This window comes from Buceros rhinoceros, unplaced genomic scaffold, assembly GCF_000710305.1.
Source record: "Buceros rhinoceros silvestris isolate BGI_N320 unplaced genomic scaffold, ASM71030v1 scaffold29795, whole genome shotgun sequence".
Lineage (NCBI taxonomy): Eukaryota > Metazoa > Chordata > Aves > Bucerotiformes > Bucerotidae > Buceros > Buceros rhinoceros.
Window position 1 is genome coordinate 30,106 of NW_010413939.1, and position 16,261 is coordinate 46,366.

A 16,261-nucleotide genomic window follows, 5' to 3' on the forward strand; every position below is an offset into this window, starting at 1 on the left:
GTCTGAGCATGTGGTTTCTCAACACTTGGCCTGAATGTTGCTGGTTGGACTTAAGATCTTAAAGGTCTCTTCCAACCTAAATGATTCTATGACATGCTGGGTCACTGGGTGGCCCTGGTGTGGCTGTCCCAGTGGGTTGGGAAACCACCTAAAGCCTTCAGGATCAGCTGCCAGAGGCTCAGTGAAGACTTACCTTTTCATCTACACTAGAAGTTAGTTCTCTCACCAGTAGAAATACCTGTGACAATCATCTATTTAATCCCCTTAGAGGGGAAAAATGTGTAGTGTGAGTGGAGAAAGGGTTGGGCTGTCATGGGCAAGGGCAGCTGTGCAAGCTGTGGTAGAGAGCACCTGGGGTGTTCTGGGAGGAGGACTGTGGTGATACTAGGTGAGCGAGTTGTGCACCTCAGCTGAGCTGTGAAATCCCAGAAGAGGAAGGGTGTGTTTTCAGTGATGCCATGTTTTGAGATGAGGGTGGTGTGTGTGTGTGTGTGTAAAAGGCAGTGAAAGGACACAGCTGTCCCTCAAGCCTCTTGCTTCTGCTCTACCCATACTGTAGACCAGGACAGAGAATCTCAAAGTGACTCAGCACCTGGAGGAGGAGCTGAAAGTGTCTGATCCTGGCCCTTGCCCTGTCTTCTGGAGAAGGTGAGTTTGGTGTGTGGGACTGCTGGTTCCTTTGGCTGTGGAGCAGTTGTATGTGGCTTCGTTTGAGTGTGGCAGCTGCATTCAGCTGGTAAGTGTCAACACTGTGGTCCAGGTGTGGCCCCTGTGGTGTTGCTGCTGCACCTCAGGTGTGCTGGCAGCCAGATCTCTCCTGTGCCCTATCACAATATGATGTTTCCACTTGGTTCTGCATTGATTTCCTCTACTTTATGAATGAGGGCAAACAAACAATGTTTGACTCAGCAAGGTCTGTCAGCAAGCCCTGATACCACATGTGGCCTTAGACTGTCACTTCTGAACAAGTGTTAATTTATTCACGCTCTCTGGTCTCACTTTGCCTCCACATGTATACTTCGGCAGGAGAAATTCTGCAAGGAGTGTGCTGTGGCTGTGGCTGTCCCCAAGCTGCAGCAGCTCTGCAGCCCTCACTGTGGGAGGAATGGTCATCACCTGTGGGGTGTCTGACTCTTGCAGGCACCCTCCTTTACCATGCAAAGGGTTCATCTGCTTCCCCCCATTCCTCCAGCAGCTGGGAACATGTGCTCTTTCTCTGGATGACCCAGTTGCAGCTGGATCCCACCTTCTCTGCAGCTCAGCCTCTCACTGGGCTGTTGGGCTAGGAAGGAAGGAGGGAGCTGTTTCAAATTAGAGGATAAAGCAGCTGAGGTCATCCAGCTCTTATTCATGTAGTTCTACCCTTGCCAGAATAAATGGTGGAAAGCTCTTGCCAAGCCCCTTAGCCCAGCCAAGTCTCTGCTCGTTGACCAACAACCCCCATCAGCTCTGCTTGCAGAAATCTAAGTGATCTCCTGCGTAGCTGGTAACACCCCTATGGTGGGGAGCACCCTGGCTTGTGCACATGGCAGGGAGACAAGCTCCTGCTGGGTCCCCCCAGCTCAGAGCAGCCCCTTAGTTTTGGTGTAATTTTAAACCAGTAGAGTTTTACTTGCCACCCCCGGAGCAACTGGGAGGATACAGGGGAGCTCAGGGCCACCATGTATGCAGAGAGGAGCCACCTGGGCACAGCAGAGCGTTCTGATGTTTGGGTTCTGTCACTAGGTAGAAATGTCCTACAATGTCACGTTCAAGCAATGAATTGGTACATCATGTAGATCATGAAAAAGAAACAATTTCTGTATTTGCATGTTGCATAGAAATTCAGATAGCTCAAAGACTCAGAATTGTACCCAAGTAGGACTTGAGTGGGGATCATGCCATGCTCCCATCTCTGCATGCTCCTTCCCCAAAGAGCAGCCATGTGCTCGTGTTGCCCATGATGAAGAAACAGCTGCCCTCAGCACTTCCAGCCAGCAGCTTTGCACAGGCTTTATTTATTGCTGTGGTTTTTGATGTGTGTGTTGCTCTCAGTGAACGATAACTTGGATTTGCTAGGTAACTGGTGTGGTTTTACTCACAGGAAAGAGGAAACGGCAAGCTGCAGCTGGTGTTGAAGTGGTATACAAGAAGTATTTGCAGTGCTTTGGGGGTGTTTAGGGTGGAGGACAGCAGCCGAATGCTCGCTCCTTGGTGAGCAGAACAAAGCTGGGTGTTGGCGCTACCAGTGACACAGTGTGTGCCAGGTCCCTGAGCTGCTGGGCAGTGACCCGGTACCCCTTGGCCGGCACCTCTCAGGGATGGAGCTGGTGCTAGTGGGTGCTTTTGTGTAATTTCACAGTCATTTCTACCCTTATTAGTTGTGATCTGACCCCACTGGCCACAGGCAGCAAAAACAAGGGCTGGTCCCCAGGGTGCTGGTCCCCAGTTGTGTCTAACAAGCAATGGGGTGTTTCTGCAATTATTCCATTAGAAGAATAGCTTGGCACATCCTCACCTGACTCCCCTTTCCCTGTTGCCTCTGCCAGTCTCTTTGCTCAGAAGGACTTACCCAACCACACCAGTGTCATATGAAAAACTCCCTGGGCTGTTCATACGTAAGCAGCATCCTGTGTTAGCTGGACACTTGACCCACCCATTTTCTGTATGTGAAATCACAGTGGGTTTGCAATGTGGGTTTATTTCTTTGGGAAATTTTAATTTGGAAAATTTTTCAAAGCCAGCTCTGTCAAACGCTTCCCCTCGCCCAGGCGTGGCTGCAGCCGCCTTTGAAGCAACCCTTGCATGTGGGATGTCCCCTGCTTGGGGCTTTCCAAGCAAAAATGCCATGGACCCGTGCTTGGGGTGCCACGTAAACACACCAAAAAAAAAAGGCTCAAAATGCTCGGGGAGTGGCAAGGCTGATAGCATCCAGCTGGCTGAGCTGGCGGCCAGAGCATCGGCTGCAGATTGTGCCTTGAATAGTGTGAGAGAGAGTTCAGTGCCTGGTAGGGAGGAGTTCATGGAACAGCTCACTGGAAGGGACCTGCAGCTATCAGCTAGTCCAACGGCCCAACCGCTCCAGGGCTGAATTGTTTCCTAGAAACCAGCTTTGCTTTAAATAAAGCACTTTTAAAACCAAAAATCTTTACAATATACGAAGTGTTATTAAAACCACGTTCCCAGTTAATAAAACCCTGACTTCTCACTTGTGACCGAGGTTCATCCCTAACTTAAGCCAGTGCAGCTCTCGGGGGTGCGAGCAGCAGCTCATCGTGGTGCCCCTGAGCTGCAGGTGAAAGGACACAGTGACAGTTTTAACTTGCTCAGCAGAAAAAAATGTTTTCCGCAGGACAAGCCAAAGCATCCAGTGATGATGATGTGTCCACACAGAACATTGATGCAATATCCTTTAGAAGAGGGGAGGAAAAATAGAAGTGACCTTGTCTCCTTGGCATGTAGTGAACACAGGACATTTTGCCCAGTTTTAGGGCTCGCAGTGGGGCTGCCCTGAGCTGGAAAGGCTGTGGGGTGCGAGTGGAGTCATCCCGTGCTGGAAGCACACCTGAAACTGCATCACTTGGCACATCAAAGCCAGACAGGTCTGTGTTTGATTTTAATGTTTTCTCCTGAGAGCATCGCTCACCTGAAGCCCTGCCTTGTTTTGGTGGTCCTGGAACACGGGCTAACGAGGACCTTGAGGTTGTGTTGGCTTCTTACCAACAAAACGCTGTTTTGCACCTGTGACAAATCATTAAGAGACAAAGTGGCCCCATGCAGCTGGGGCAAGGGGAGAGGGGACAGGGCAGGAGCTTCCCGTGGGGCTGGCCGAGGCTGTGGCAGGGGAAACTCCCCGATGTTCTCCAAGGTCTTAGTCTGGTCCTTTCCCAGCAGCTGCGCTCATGCTGCAGGCCTGCGCTGCGTTTCGAAGCCTGGCTAGGGTTTATGTGCAGAAACTGGTACTAAAATTCCATTGAAACGGGGTGGAAATTGAGATGGAGTTTTATGGTTGAGAGCTCTGGCTCTGTCCGTATCAGCGATCTGGCCTGGATGCAAAGTGCTGCTTGGAGGAGCTGCTTGGGACCAGCTGCAATACTGGTTAGAAGGAGCAGCGATGGTTTGTGGTAGAGCAGCCGTGGTTCCGCAGGTGACAGCCCAGAGCGGGGCTCCTCATGCCATGGGCATCCCTGCAGACAGGGGACCACCTGGCAGGCTGCAGTGTTAAATGGGTGGGCTGCAGCAGAAACCACCTGGCAGGTAACTCCTGCTGGCAGTAGCACTAATGGTTGGTTCCCAGCGCTGCAGTGGAATGCAGGTTGACTCAAAGCAATGCTGCTGCTGCAGAGGCAGAAGAGCTGCCGAGTAAGGATGTTTCTGCAGAACTGAGAAGCTGAGTGAGTAACAACTGGAGAAAGGGTGTTTCTGCTGATTGATTTGAATCCTGGTGAGATTGCAGTACTAAAAGCTCTTCTGAGCTCCTGGAAATTGTGTTTTGGCTTCTGCTGGGTTGCCAGCCTGCAGCCCAGGGCTGAGACCGCACGGCCGAGCTCCCCTGCCTCAGGACGAGGACCAGGCAGCTGCTGCAGCAAGATGCTCCAGTTGCAGCCCCGTGGTTTGGGAAGGTGACTGCACTATTGCTGGGATGCAGAATTCATCATCCAGGGTTATCCATCCCCAACCTGTCAGCAGCACTGCGTTCATCTCAGAAGCTGAAGTCAGTTCACTGCAAAAAGATTTTAAGACGCTGTTCTGGGAGCACAGATTGGACAGCACAGGAAGCAGAGCATGGTGATGACCACTGCCTGCATGCTCAGCTCCTGCTGCTCTTCAACCACAGCCTTATCTGCTGCTTCGATCTGGGGGAGGACTCTCACCTCTTTCTATTTTCTACCTAATAAGCCTCCTTTATGACTTCTCAAAAGTTAAAATACATTTTACACCTCTCCCATCACAGGCTGCGTTTTTGACTAAATGATCACAAGTGCCTCTGATCTGTGTAGTGTCCTGTCAAAACCGAAGCAGGAAGGTAGGTTTCTTCTGTGGGGTGGTTCGGAGGTTGCTGGTCCAGCAACCTTGTGGCCGCTGGGAAAATGATTCTCGCCTGCAGCTCTGGCTGTTGGGTATCTTCACCACTGACTTGAATATTTAAGCTGAGGAAGAGCAACTGTTGTTTTGATGGGTTTGAAATTGCAAGCAGGTTCTGGAGACACTTCAAAGGATCATGTGACTGGATTTCTGGTGAGTGGATGCGAGTTACCCGTGTCCAAAGGTGTGGGTTAGTGCTGACCTGGCAGTGCGTTTGGATGAGCCTCAGGCTTATCTGAGCAGGGTGGGGGTGCTGCTGGCAGCCGGGGTTGGGGAGATAACGTGGGTGATGCTTAGATAGCTGAGGGGGAGGGAGGAAGGGATGGGACTTTCCCATCATTTCTGCTTTGTTTGTTTGCTCATGTAGGTGGTTAAAACTGCGCGTGGTTGAGGAGGTCCTGAGTGAGTTGTGTCCTGCACCAAAAGTTCAGACCAGGTCACAAGGACAGTGCAGGAACATTTAACTGCAAGTAATAGAAATGAGAACCGCTGGCCTGTGAAGCGTATCACAGATCATCCAGACATGGGAGCCCAGTGCTGATGGAGGCTGTTAGGAGATGGCACTGCTGCCAAGAATGAGGTCCAGATTTCTTTTTTTTTTCCCCGTTGCCTTTGAGAATACTCAGAGCATCACACTTAAAAAGCTTCAAAGTCTGGACCAAGATTCAGATCACTGAGGAAATTGGATATGGAGAATTGGAGTTGGTTCAGGACTGTTTCTGACCAGAATTAGATTGGGTTTCTGTAGATCTCAAGTCTTTGGGAAATAAATCCTTTTATGTGTTTTACAAAGGCTACTGTTAATGTGCTTCTAGCCTATGGAGTACTGGGGGGCCGTTAGCTCAAACGGATGATTTAATACTTGCCATTTCTTTCATTAACTTTTTAAAATACGGTATTTTGAAACTATTTTTTCCATTTTGACCCATATTATTATTAGAGAAGCATGTGGCTTCTCTTGGTAGGAATATATTCTTTGCCCACTGCGGCTCATGGCATTCGTGACTCAAGGATGTGGCTAACAGCTCTGAGTATCTTTAAAAGGAAAAAAATAGAATATTTCAGCTGTGATGAACAGGAACCGTAACCTCAGTGCCTGCTGTATTTCCCCACTCTGAACTCATGGGAAGAAATAATTTACATGACTTGGTTTCCTTTGGGCCTGCTCTTGCAGGCTCAACTTGAGCGAGTCTTCTCTGGAATATAGCTGGGAGCAGGAGGGCTTCGACAAGCAATTCCGGATTGCTGAATGGTATCAGTAACCAGCTGAAATGAAACCTCTTCCTTTTCCCACAGAAGCATTGACATGAAGTATAACCTGCCCCAGAGTCTTTATTTTTAAGACCTGGCCCACCTTTGTTGGTTTATCGTGGTACATTCTCTGAGATCTTAAAAGGCGCTGGGGCAGTATTGATTTCTTGCTTGTTTATAAGTTTTGCTTGGCTGGTTCACCCTGTAGAAGTACGAGGAATAGCGGAGTATGGCTCAAATCTTGAGGAATTTGTGGGTGACTTGGGGCTTGTCGGGCATGGCCATCTTGGCCCCACCATCGGGAGTGGTGGACCTGCTGCAAACATCTCCCTTACCCCACACATGAGCCGGGCAGGCTCAGTGAAACTCTTAACTGATCATCGTTTACCCGACGTTTGGAGGCGATGTGAGAAAGCTGTAAGTAAAGGCAGGCCCAACTGTCCTGCTAACTGCCACGTTGGCAACGTTCATCCAGCAAGCGCTAGAAGTGACGTTTATATAATTTGCACCCAGAAACTTGCGATGCTGCTCGTTTCCAGCGAAAGCCTGCCATGTTTTCTGGATTTTTCCACTCTGTTTGCCTGCCGTTGCTCGTGTTTCTAAGGGTTGGTAATGCAAGGCAGGAGCTGGCTGTGTGTGGACAGGGAGGGAACTGCTGATGGAGATGATGGGGGTGTGATGTTACATCCCAGTCCTGTCAAAACCCAAACCTGTGTGTCCACAGCGTGTCGAGCCAGCGGTAAGGGGGGATTCAACAGGGCTTGCATGCAGATATCAAACTTCTCACGTGATCTGGAAACCTCTGGAAAGAAGGTGGTGATTAAACAGAACGTGAAACTGTTTGCCAGTAGTGACATCTCTTTGTTTCTCCTCAGTTCTGACAAGTATCTTCTCAGTTTGCAAGCTGAGGTTAAAATGTTGAGTGTTTCATCCATGAGCCTCGTGTAATGAGCTGGGATGTCACCGTTTGCCATGTGCAGAGTTGCGGAGCTTTTCTGTGCATCGTAGCCACGTGGTCTAACAACAACGTCAAGGCTCAGTTTTCAGAAAGAAGCAGCGTTTTTCATTGCGCAAATAACTGGAGACCATGGGGGAAGAAAATTGGACCAACTGTCGTGGTCTGGAGTTACTTGGGTCATGGCAGCACTGGCAGGGGTGACCTGGCCCTACTTGGTGCTGTGAAAGGGAAACGTGGGTGAACGGGAAACGCTGTAAATTCCAAATACATGTGTTCATAAAGCTGCTGAGGAGAACGCTGCTACCTCCTAATTTGAATTAATTAGAGGTCAAGAGTTAATTCCGAGATGGTTTCCTCTTTCTGCATGCGCTCCACGCAAGGGCTGCAAGTAGGTGTCTTGAAAAGTGAACACCTCTGTGGGGGTTATAACCGAGAGTTATGTGTGAGGAGAGCAGGAGTGAGAGTAGGTGGTTGGGTTTTTTCTTTCCCCTCTTCATGAACTTAAAAACCCAACTATGAATCACGCTGGGGGTGCTACAGGACTTTCTGATCAAGTCGATGGGATACCACAGTTTCCGAAGTAAGCCCAAGTGTTGCGTTCAGAATTCTAAAAATTAAATTGAGTTACCTTGAAGTTCATACCTTGGCGGAGCTGCTGGTGCAGGCTGAGTGCTCAGCAGAAAAACCCAAACGTATCTCAGCAAACCCGACCACAGGAGCCGATAAGTTGTTGTCCACTGAGAACAACTTAGAATCATATGTCTTTTCCTCTCTTTTACCACCTCTTAGTCAGCTGCAAAAACCAGTTCTGACATCCCACTCCACACTGGACTTTGGTAAGTGATTAAGGCGTGATGGGAAATGGTGCAAACCTTCTGGTTTGTGGGTGTATATGAATTGTATCTGGTTATATGTGGTGATAAATCCTATTTTCAAGATTGTTAGTGACTTCAGCACAAATCCTTGCCCAAAGCCCAGAGGCGTTCGGTAGGCTCTGAGCACGGGAGCAATGAAGCGTGTTCAGCAGCTGCAAAGGTTGAAGCACTGAGATAAGATTTATCTCGCACACAGGTACCTGCTATATTTCAGAGTTAAACCATTCAATGACTCTGTCATGTTTTATCACAGTAGTTTCAAATTCCTGACTCAGCTTTTTGCTGGGCTCCGAAGAACTGCGGACTTTTAACTGGTACCAGCCAGATTCATTATGGTACATGCCAGTGGTCTTTTGACTCAGTTTTATGGCAAACTATATTTCTATCTGTATTTAAAGCAGTCAGAGGTCTGGGTTTTCCTATCCTCTGTAAGTCTTGAGGAAAAACTCTTTGAAACCTGTGGTGCCTGCAGATCCCACTGTATCGCAGTACGCGTGGAAACAGGCAACGAACCCTTGGGAGACCCATCATCCATGACCTCTTACATCTTGGTACTGTTATTGCAGACTTGGAGTACTGGTGTTGCTGTGACCAGAATTGCTCTGTACCACTAGGTTGTGAGGAACAGCACTTCTTAAAACCTTTGCCCCTTTTATGACTTGAAGACTTGACTCTTTTGCAAAGATGCATCAGAAAAACAGCACTTGGCACCCGGTTTACACTGATTCACAGAGCTGTGCGAGGACTCTTGCAAGGAATATTACGCTCTGTCTCTTTTTTTAAAGCATGTGATTCAGCACCGGGTCAGATCTCACCATAAACTGTAGAAATGCTGTATGCTGGAAACATCTGCTGCGACCAAAGTGGCAGCACATGGACCCTCAAGGTTTCTATGGTCAGGTTCACATTGAAGTTCATCATAACCCAGCAGAGCTTTAGTGCTGAGCGGTTAAACCAGCCGGTGTGAACGGTGGGTGTGAGGTCTCTTCTCTCCCCAGCAGTTGTGCTGGGTCCTGTAAATCCCGATGGAATGTCCCCACCCTTGAGCCACCCAGCAGCGCCCACCGGCAGGAACCTTCCCTGGCCCCAGTCCAAGAGGCGTTTGAACAGTCTCATGGTCTGTGGGTCAGGGTTGGACTTCCTGTCCCGTTATGCAAAACCCCCACAAACTTCAAGCCTAACGACGTATCCCTGGTGACGTAGTGACATTTCTTACTCAGAAACTGCGTGATATAAATGACAATAGTTGTCTGTGCGTGTTATACAACATTTGAATTGCTGTGTACAGCTTTAATTCACCTACTTGCATTAAAACCTAGCAAAGACTCTGATTTGTGACAGCCGCCTCTTCCCCCTTCTCGCTGCCCGCCAGCTCTTCCCTAGAGCAAACCTCTGCGGTGTTTCCACGGGTCAGGACAGCTGCAGTTGCCCTCCAGGTCCAAACCCAACTCACTTCTCGCAATGTTGTGGCAGGCCTGCTTGTGGTTGAGCCATTTCAAGAATTCTTCCAGACTCTCTTTAAATTGTGAGAAATCTGTGTTTTTGTTATCTGAGCATTTTTTGTCATTGGATGAGGTTTTCTAAGGGAAAAGAGCAGATACAGATGCACGAGTTACAGAGGGCTTCCACCCAACTGCTGCACATTCTCCGTGCCTTCCTCAGCTCACTGGGATGGAGGATGAAGCAGGATTGCTGCCCTTCACCAGCTCCAAACCATTTCACACGATTCTTACAAACCATTAGTCAAACAAGACCTCACTTTTATCTTTAACTTTGACGGTACTTCAGATTTTTCTGGGTTGATTTTTGGGGTGGGGAAAGCTATCTGCCAAACTGGAAGAAGGTAAAAACATTTCTCCTGTGATATCCAAAACCTGGAGACAGAGAGGGAGTGCGGGACACGCGGCAGGATCCCAGCATCACCACACCACACCGGGCCTCGGCGCTGAGCAGGAGAGGACCGTGGAGCTCAGCGTGCTGTTGGGTAGGAGGTAGGTAGACACGGTTTTCTCCCTGCAGCCCCCTTCTCTATCCCAGGGATGTGTCTATGTGCGGCCAGCCCTGCAAGCACACCCCTGGCAGCACACGTACGAACCCTGTTTCCTATCCCCTTATTCTCTCTTCCTCTCCTTTCTATCCAAGAGGCAGATTCCTTTCTCTGTAGTGTTCCTGGACTGTATCTTTTCTGCCGTTACTTGCCCTGTTCTTCTTGAAGGACAAGCTGTACGGGTCAGCATTAATTACACCTAATAATCAATCATCATCGCTGCAGGTCTAGATGAACTGTATTGGTATAGTCTGTATAAGAGTGATATCCTGCACGAGAAACAAACCTCGATATCCTGCCTTGAGGCTGCTGCTGCTCCAAAATTTTAAAAGGAGGAACAATTTCTTTGCTAACAAACCTCAAAACTTTGAATTAGAATTTGCCAAAGAGGGAGCGAGAAGTGAAGTGACTGGTGAAGTCTCACCGAACAACTTCCCCTGATGTTTCTTTAATTCCTTTGGGGAAATTAACTGTCTGGGAAGCTAGGTGGTTTTTTTCCAATCATGAGGGCAGTTCCTGGTGTTTTCTCAGCATATCTGTGGTTTCATTTAAAGGTTCATGCCTTATCCTCTCCCCTATGCAAAAAGCGAAGCCATTGGTGCTTCCCAGTAGCTGCGGAAGGGGCCAGGGCTTTCCAGCTCCTGGCTGGCTTGTCTTGTGTCTGAGTGGGCTACCAGGCGTTTGAGCAAAACCAGCCAGTGTAAAAAAACTTGGGAGAACAGGTAACTGCTAGAAATTACTTGAAGCTCAACTCAAATAGTAAAATCTTACTTTCAAAATGGGGCACTTTACTTCCAGGATTTTCATATCTTGTCCAACAATCTCCATACACTTACACGAGCGTATCTTCTTCAGTTCGAGAATAAACTTCTCGGCGTTGTTGTGTGCACACCTTTCGTTCTAGGAGGAAAAGGGAACATTAGTAGTGTTCTAGCTTACAAGCAGAAAGCTTTTCTTTCTTAAAAGAACTGTTGGTAAATTGTATTGAGTATGACAACAGTTATTTCTGTGCAAATCTCAATTTCCTTTATCCCATTTCCTTTATCCCATTTCTACCTTCTTTTGAGAAGTCACATTATAAATCTAGTCTTTATAACTATTATAACTGAAACTGTGCAGCAAAACTGGTCCAGGGTCTGTCACTGGCGAATGTGACAACACCAGGAATTCAATTCAACCAAAGAGTGAGTTAGGGGTTGTTTTGTCTTTGCCTTGGCAGTAGGGCACTTACAGAGAGTTGCGTTAACCATTTTCCTTATATTGCCGCCCAGGTGGAGACCAGGCTTTACAATGACCTGCAGAGATTTCTCTGGAAAAGCGTTAAAAAGAAGCAATAAAAACTGAGGTCGAGCCATACTATTAATTTGTGTTAGCGATTGGAACGGGTTATTAGCCACAGTCACATCACCTTTGAAACACCTGACATCGCATCGGTATCTCGGGACAGCAAGAGGAGCTTGGTGGCCTCAAAGTGGGCCAGAACAGGGTGGAACCCTGAGCTCCCCAGCTGACAATCCCACCCCAGCTGCTGTTTTACACCCTGCCTCTGAACGTCCTCTGCTACGCCAGGGGTTACGCTCAATGTTCCCTTTGGAGACTCCGACTGGTGATACTAGAACAGGAGACAAGAGTTTCTTACCTTTATGTGAAGCGGTTTGGTGAACGGCCCCTGAAAGCGACAGAAATCCATTAGTTGCAAGGTAGAAATCATCTCAAAAAGCAAATCTGGGGTGAGGGAAGTGGAGAATTATTTACGTTTAAGGTCTCTTTCTCAGCCTCGAGTAAGCAAATCATTTCATCAATTAACGCATAGGTAGTCCTGTTCTGCAGCCGCGGCGTTTCCTTTAGAGGAAGAAAGTAACTGGATGCTCCAGAGCTGAAGAGTAACAGGAGCAAGTGAAGATGCATTTTAATGGTGTGGTATCTGGGAGCTCAAAACTTTTTGTCTGAAATAGACTTTGAAGTGGAGCTCGCCTCTCTTGGCAGGTACTAAGCTCGCTTATATAGAGGAGCTGAGCAAGTGCAGGATGTGATGATTATCTTATCATGTTCATAAATCATTAAAACAGCAGAGAGGCATCAACTTGAGCAGTTGAATTAGCAACATATCTGATTTGAGAAACATTTGATAAATGTTCTGATAAACTTCCTAAAGCTTCTAACTCCCGAGCAGCACTTCCAGCAAGAGCAATGCGCAGCGTACCCTGTTCAAACCGCGGCAAAAGGACAGTGTTCAGTACCTGAGGGAATTACGGTGTATGTGTAACACAGCCATGAGCTCATCGCTTCCCATCAGATGAGCCTGCATCCCGTAGTGCTGATGATTGATTTCAGTGCCTCTGGAGCTAATAGCAGGTGCCGATGGGGCCCATAAGAGCTAATCAATCATCTCCAGCTCTACAGCACGACCTGGGCGGGCATGTGGGAGCAGAGGGGTGCATGGGCGTCTACAGCAGCTCCTTTTCCATGGTAAATGCCTTTTCTTTGACCTGAAAAGAAAACAAAAGGCTGTTTGTTCATCCTAAGTGTGAGGGCTGGATCTTACCCTGATGTAATTAATTGCTGTGACAGCACTGTGCAGATCTTCCATCTCAGCTGGCAACTGCGGCTTCTCGTTCTCAGGGGAAACGTTCATCATCGCTAGTGACACTCGAGCCCTTATGTAGCACTTCACGAAGGTAATTAGTGTTCTGTGCCCATGGGAATAGGAGTGAGTGGGGAGGAGGGATGGAAGGACAGTGGTGCATTGTGCAGCAGCGTGGTCAGGGGCTGCTCTAGGGTGGGACCCTGGTGTGCCCGCAGGAAGGGAGCCAGGTTTTCCCCGGCTTTCAGAGGATCTGCAGCTCTCCCCAGTGCAATCAGCTAAGAGCAGAGTAAACACTCAAGGGAGTTCCCGTCTCTGTATGTGAAGAGTGGGATTGCCAGAGCGATTGGAGAGCCAGGGCTTAGATAACACCAAGATAACACAGCTCTAAAGAAGTCCAATTTGCTCCGTGATAGGTGCTAATTAATATTACAGTTAATGAAAGAAGTGGCATCAAGAGAGTTCTCAGCGAGGAATGATTTCTGGCCAGCAAGAAGAGGAAAGTCACGGATCGTCAGCCTGGCAGCGCAGGCATGGGAACGCCGTGAGAATGCGCACAGCCCCTGGACCTCACCTTGGCCTTCACTTGGCCACAGGTCTGGCTCCGCAGGGAGCTGTAAGGAAGCCCTCTCACAGCTCCAGCAGAACCTCCCTTGGCAAGTGCCTTTGGGAAGGGCTTGGTGAAGAGGCAGCCTCTCGGCCGGAGCGCACCACCAGGGAGCTCTGTGAGTATCCCTGTCAACCAATGCTGTCTGAGGGTCGTTCCCCATGTGGTCCAGTTTCTATTCAAAATCCATATTTGATTTTTTAGACAGGGTATTTCACAGAAAATGTCTGACAAAGTGTAGGAGCAGCAGATGGGTTTTAACTTGATTTGATGAGGCAAATCTTTGCTGTTGAGTCAGTGACACGTTTCACTTTGGATGGTCTTCTAAAGGCAATACGAATATTTGAGACTGGATCCGGGTTTAAGTTCTTTGACTAGATACGCCTTGGGTTGCCCCTACTAGAAAGTACAAGTCTAGATGTAAACCTGTGGCTGTGTTACTCACTGTTAATTCAACTTCTCCAGTTTGCAGAGCAGATATTTATTTTTCCCAGTGATACGTGAAAGGTTCTTGTAGCAACAACCACATGGGAAATGATTGTCATGGCTGCACTTTCCAGCCCTGCTTCGGTTCACCACTCTGAAAGGCCTGAATCATTGTCTCAAAGGGCAAAATTCTAGTATCAAGCTGCTCTTGGGTCTCTGGTGTCCAGGCCCTCTCGTTTCCCGACACAGCTGTAAAGAGACCAAGCAGCATTAGGCATCTGCAAGCTCCTTTTGTCCAACAACCTGAGGTAGGCTTGGTTAAAACGAGTCACTAAAATGAATGTTTAAATGTGCCAAACTGGTGCACCAAAAGGTTTAAAGAAACCAACAAAGATACCTCTGTACTTTCTTCTGTGTGAACTTCACTGTCTCTTGGTAACATGAGGTGTCTGTCTGGCTCCTCACCTCTGGAGGTGGGAGAGGAGGGGGCAGGGCAGTCTGTCTCCTTTACCTTCTCCCACTTCTCTCCAGACCATCTGCCCCAGGGGAAGCTGGTCAACCACCGTCTTACTCTGGAAGGGTTTAATAACCAGATACATGGTGGATTTAATATCCACCAGATACAAACCATGGTGTAGGCTCTACATTCACCTACACCACCAGGCAAATCCTGACACCTACTCAATCCCCTTATTGAATGACCTTCACACCAGATACCATTTAGAACAACGTTATTCCTTTTGATGCTCACCCACCTGGAAAACATACCCTGGTCAAATAGCTTTGAAACTGCTGGAGAGAAGCAGCAAGATGTTATCGAGAAGCTGAAGCTACAGAGAGCAGCTCCCCGTGCTGTGCACAGGATGCATCTTTTGGTGATGCTGCAGGGGCCGGATGTTGGTACCAAGTCCTTGCACCGCGCACCAACTCCTCCTGCTCACAGCCAGCGCCTTGGCGGGTGCTGCAGGCTTGATAAGGTTGCAGCTGCCCTCTTTTGCTTTGAACTTTGTCTGTCATGAGAGGCAAGAATCGGCTGGATTTTTATTCCACACTTCTGAGCTGTAGCCTTTTGGTAACAGAAGGAGTTTTATAACAAAGATACTCACGTTTGTAAATAGCTGAAGATAAAATTCCCCGAGGTAATGAAACACGGGCACTATAGAGTGTACGGAGAGGGATGCCTTTATCAGCGGGTCTAGCTGGGGCGCTGCAGGTGGACTTGGCCCTTTTTCAAGGTCTTTCAGAAAACAGTGAGTCTGAAATCTCCCTTCACCTTTCTGTGACACTTCTGAGCTCTTTGGAGTAATACTGAGAAAAGCTGGTTAGGAGCCTGAGCGACTAAGTGACTGGCAGCCCTTTTTGCCGTCTCCCCTGGCTCATGCCATGGGTCCGGCAGCATTGGAGGGATGTGCTGCAGGGAAGAGCTGCCACCTAGAGAACAGCCACTGCTAGCTGCAGGCACAGCTTGTATTCTCTCATTTTCGGAGAAGAAATTCTTGCCAAACCTCAGCATATCCCAAGTGTGCATGGTCACTGGAGCGAGGTGAGTTGCCTGCTCTGTGATTTATCCCAGCCCAAGAGCCTGAAGAGTTCCCTGGGTGAGATGATCTGGTTTATAATTTGCATTTTAACAAGTGATAGGGAAAGTGGTGCCTGGGCGTATGTGTATCTGCTGTTCCTCAAGCACCCGGCAGTGATGATGGGGAGTTCAGCCTGTTCTAAGGGAATCATTTTCCAACCTTCCTTGCCATGAGCCATGGTCCGCAGCATCTCCCGTAGTCCTGGTCCACTGCTCTATCTCACTGCCAGAAGATTTGTGCTACTAAACGTAAGGCTTGCTTTGGAAGCAAGCTGAGCCTTTTGCCATGCTGTCCCCTCACATCCCAGAGTGTTGTGGCCCCTTTCCTAGCAGCGTTTCCCTCCTTGAAGGTCATAACTGCTCCTCTCGTGTGCACCCAACTGCAAACAGAGGAGCAGCCTTGAAAGCAGCACGTTGGATCGTGGTCTAGCTCTCCAAAGAACTTCAGCCTCCAAGCTGGAGGTCAACAACTACCCTTTAAGACTGGCTTCTCAGCAGGCTGCATACCAGTCTTGGGGAAATGGGGCTGCAACATCCCTTTGGCTCTTAAAAGGCTCCTAACAGGCACCATCCCAAAGCACAGATACACCTCGTGTCACCCTCCTGCCCTCTCACAGAATGAGCTGCTTTGACTTGAAGCCACTAAAATTGTTGAACCTCTTTTTTTACGCACTCTGTATTTTTGTGGCTTTATTCTTGCCTCTTTTGGGGAGAGAGAGTGATAGCGACTGAACCTACTGTTGGTTTTTGTCCTATTCTCATGGTGGCTGTGTCTGCCTTTCCTCATCCTCAAGAAACTCCTCTTCAAGTGGTGTTAAATATATTACCTAATTCTTCAAACATGTGAGTTGCCTTAAGTAATCCCTGCAG

General features: G+C 48.4%; 1 protein-coding gene across 1 annotated transcript; it reads right to left on the reverse strand.

Moving 5' to 3' along the window:
* Positions 1-8,952: 8,952 nt before the first annotated feature.
* On the reverse strand, positions 8,953-12,833 carry LOC104494143. Its single transcript, XM_010136938.1, has 6 exons — positions 12,741-12,833; positions 12,410-12,435; positions 11,951-12,071; positions 10,967-11,095; positions 9,602-9,728; positions 8,953-9,089 (listed from the first exon to the last, which is right to left on the reverse strand). The coding sequence occupies exons 1-6, from the start codon at positions 12,831-12,833 to the stop codon at positions 8,953-8,955; spliced, it is 633 nt and encodes a 210-aa protein (XP_010135240.1).
* Between the last annotated feature and the right edge of the window lie 3,428 nt (positions 12,834-16,261).

Coding starts and splice junctions, on each gene's coding strand:
- LOC104494143 (XM_010136938.1), bottom strand. CDS start 12,833: ATGATGAACGTTTCCCCTGAGAACGAGAAGCCGCAGTTGCCAGCTGAG. Junction 12,436..12,740: donor CAGCAATTAATTACATCAGG/GTAAGATCCAGC, acceptor TAATTCCCTCAG/GTACTGAACACTGTCCTTTT. Junction 9,729..10,966: donor TAAAGTGCCCCATTTTGAAA/GTAAGATTTTAC, acceptor CTTTTCCCTTAG/AAAACCTCATCCAATGACAA.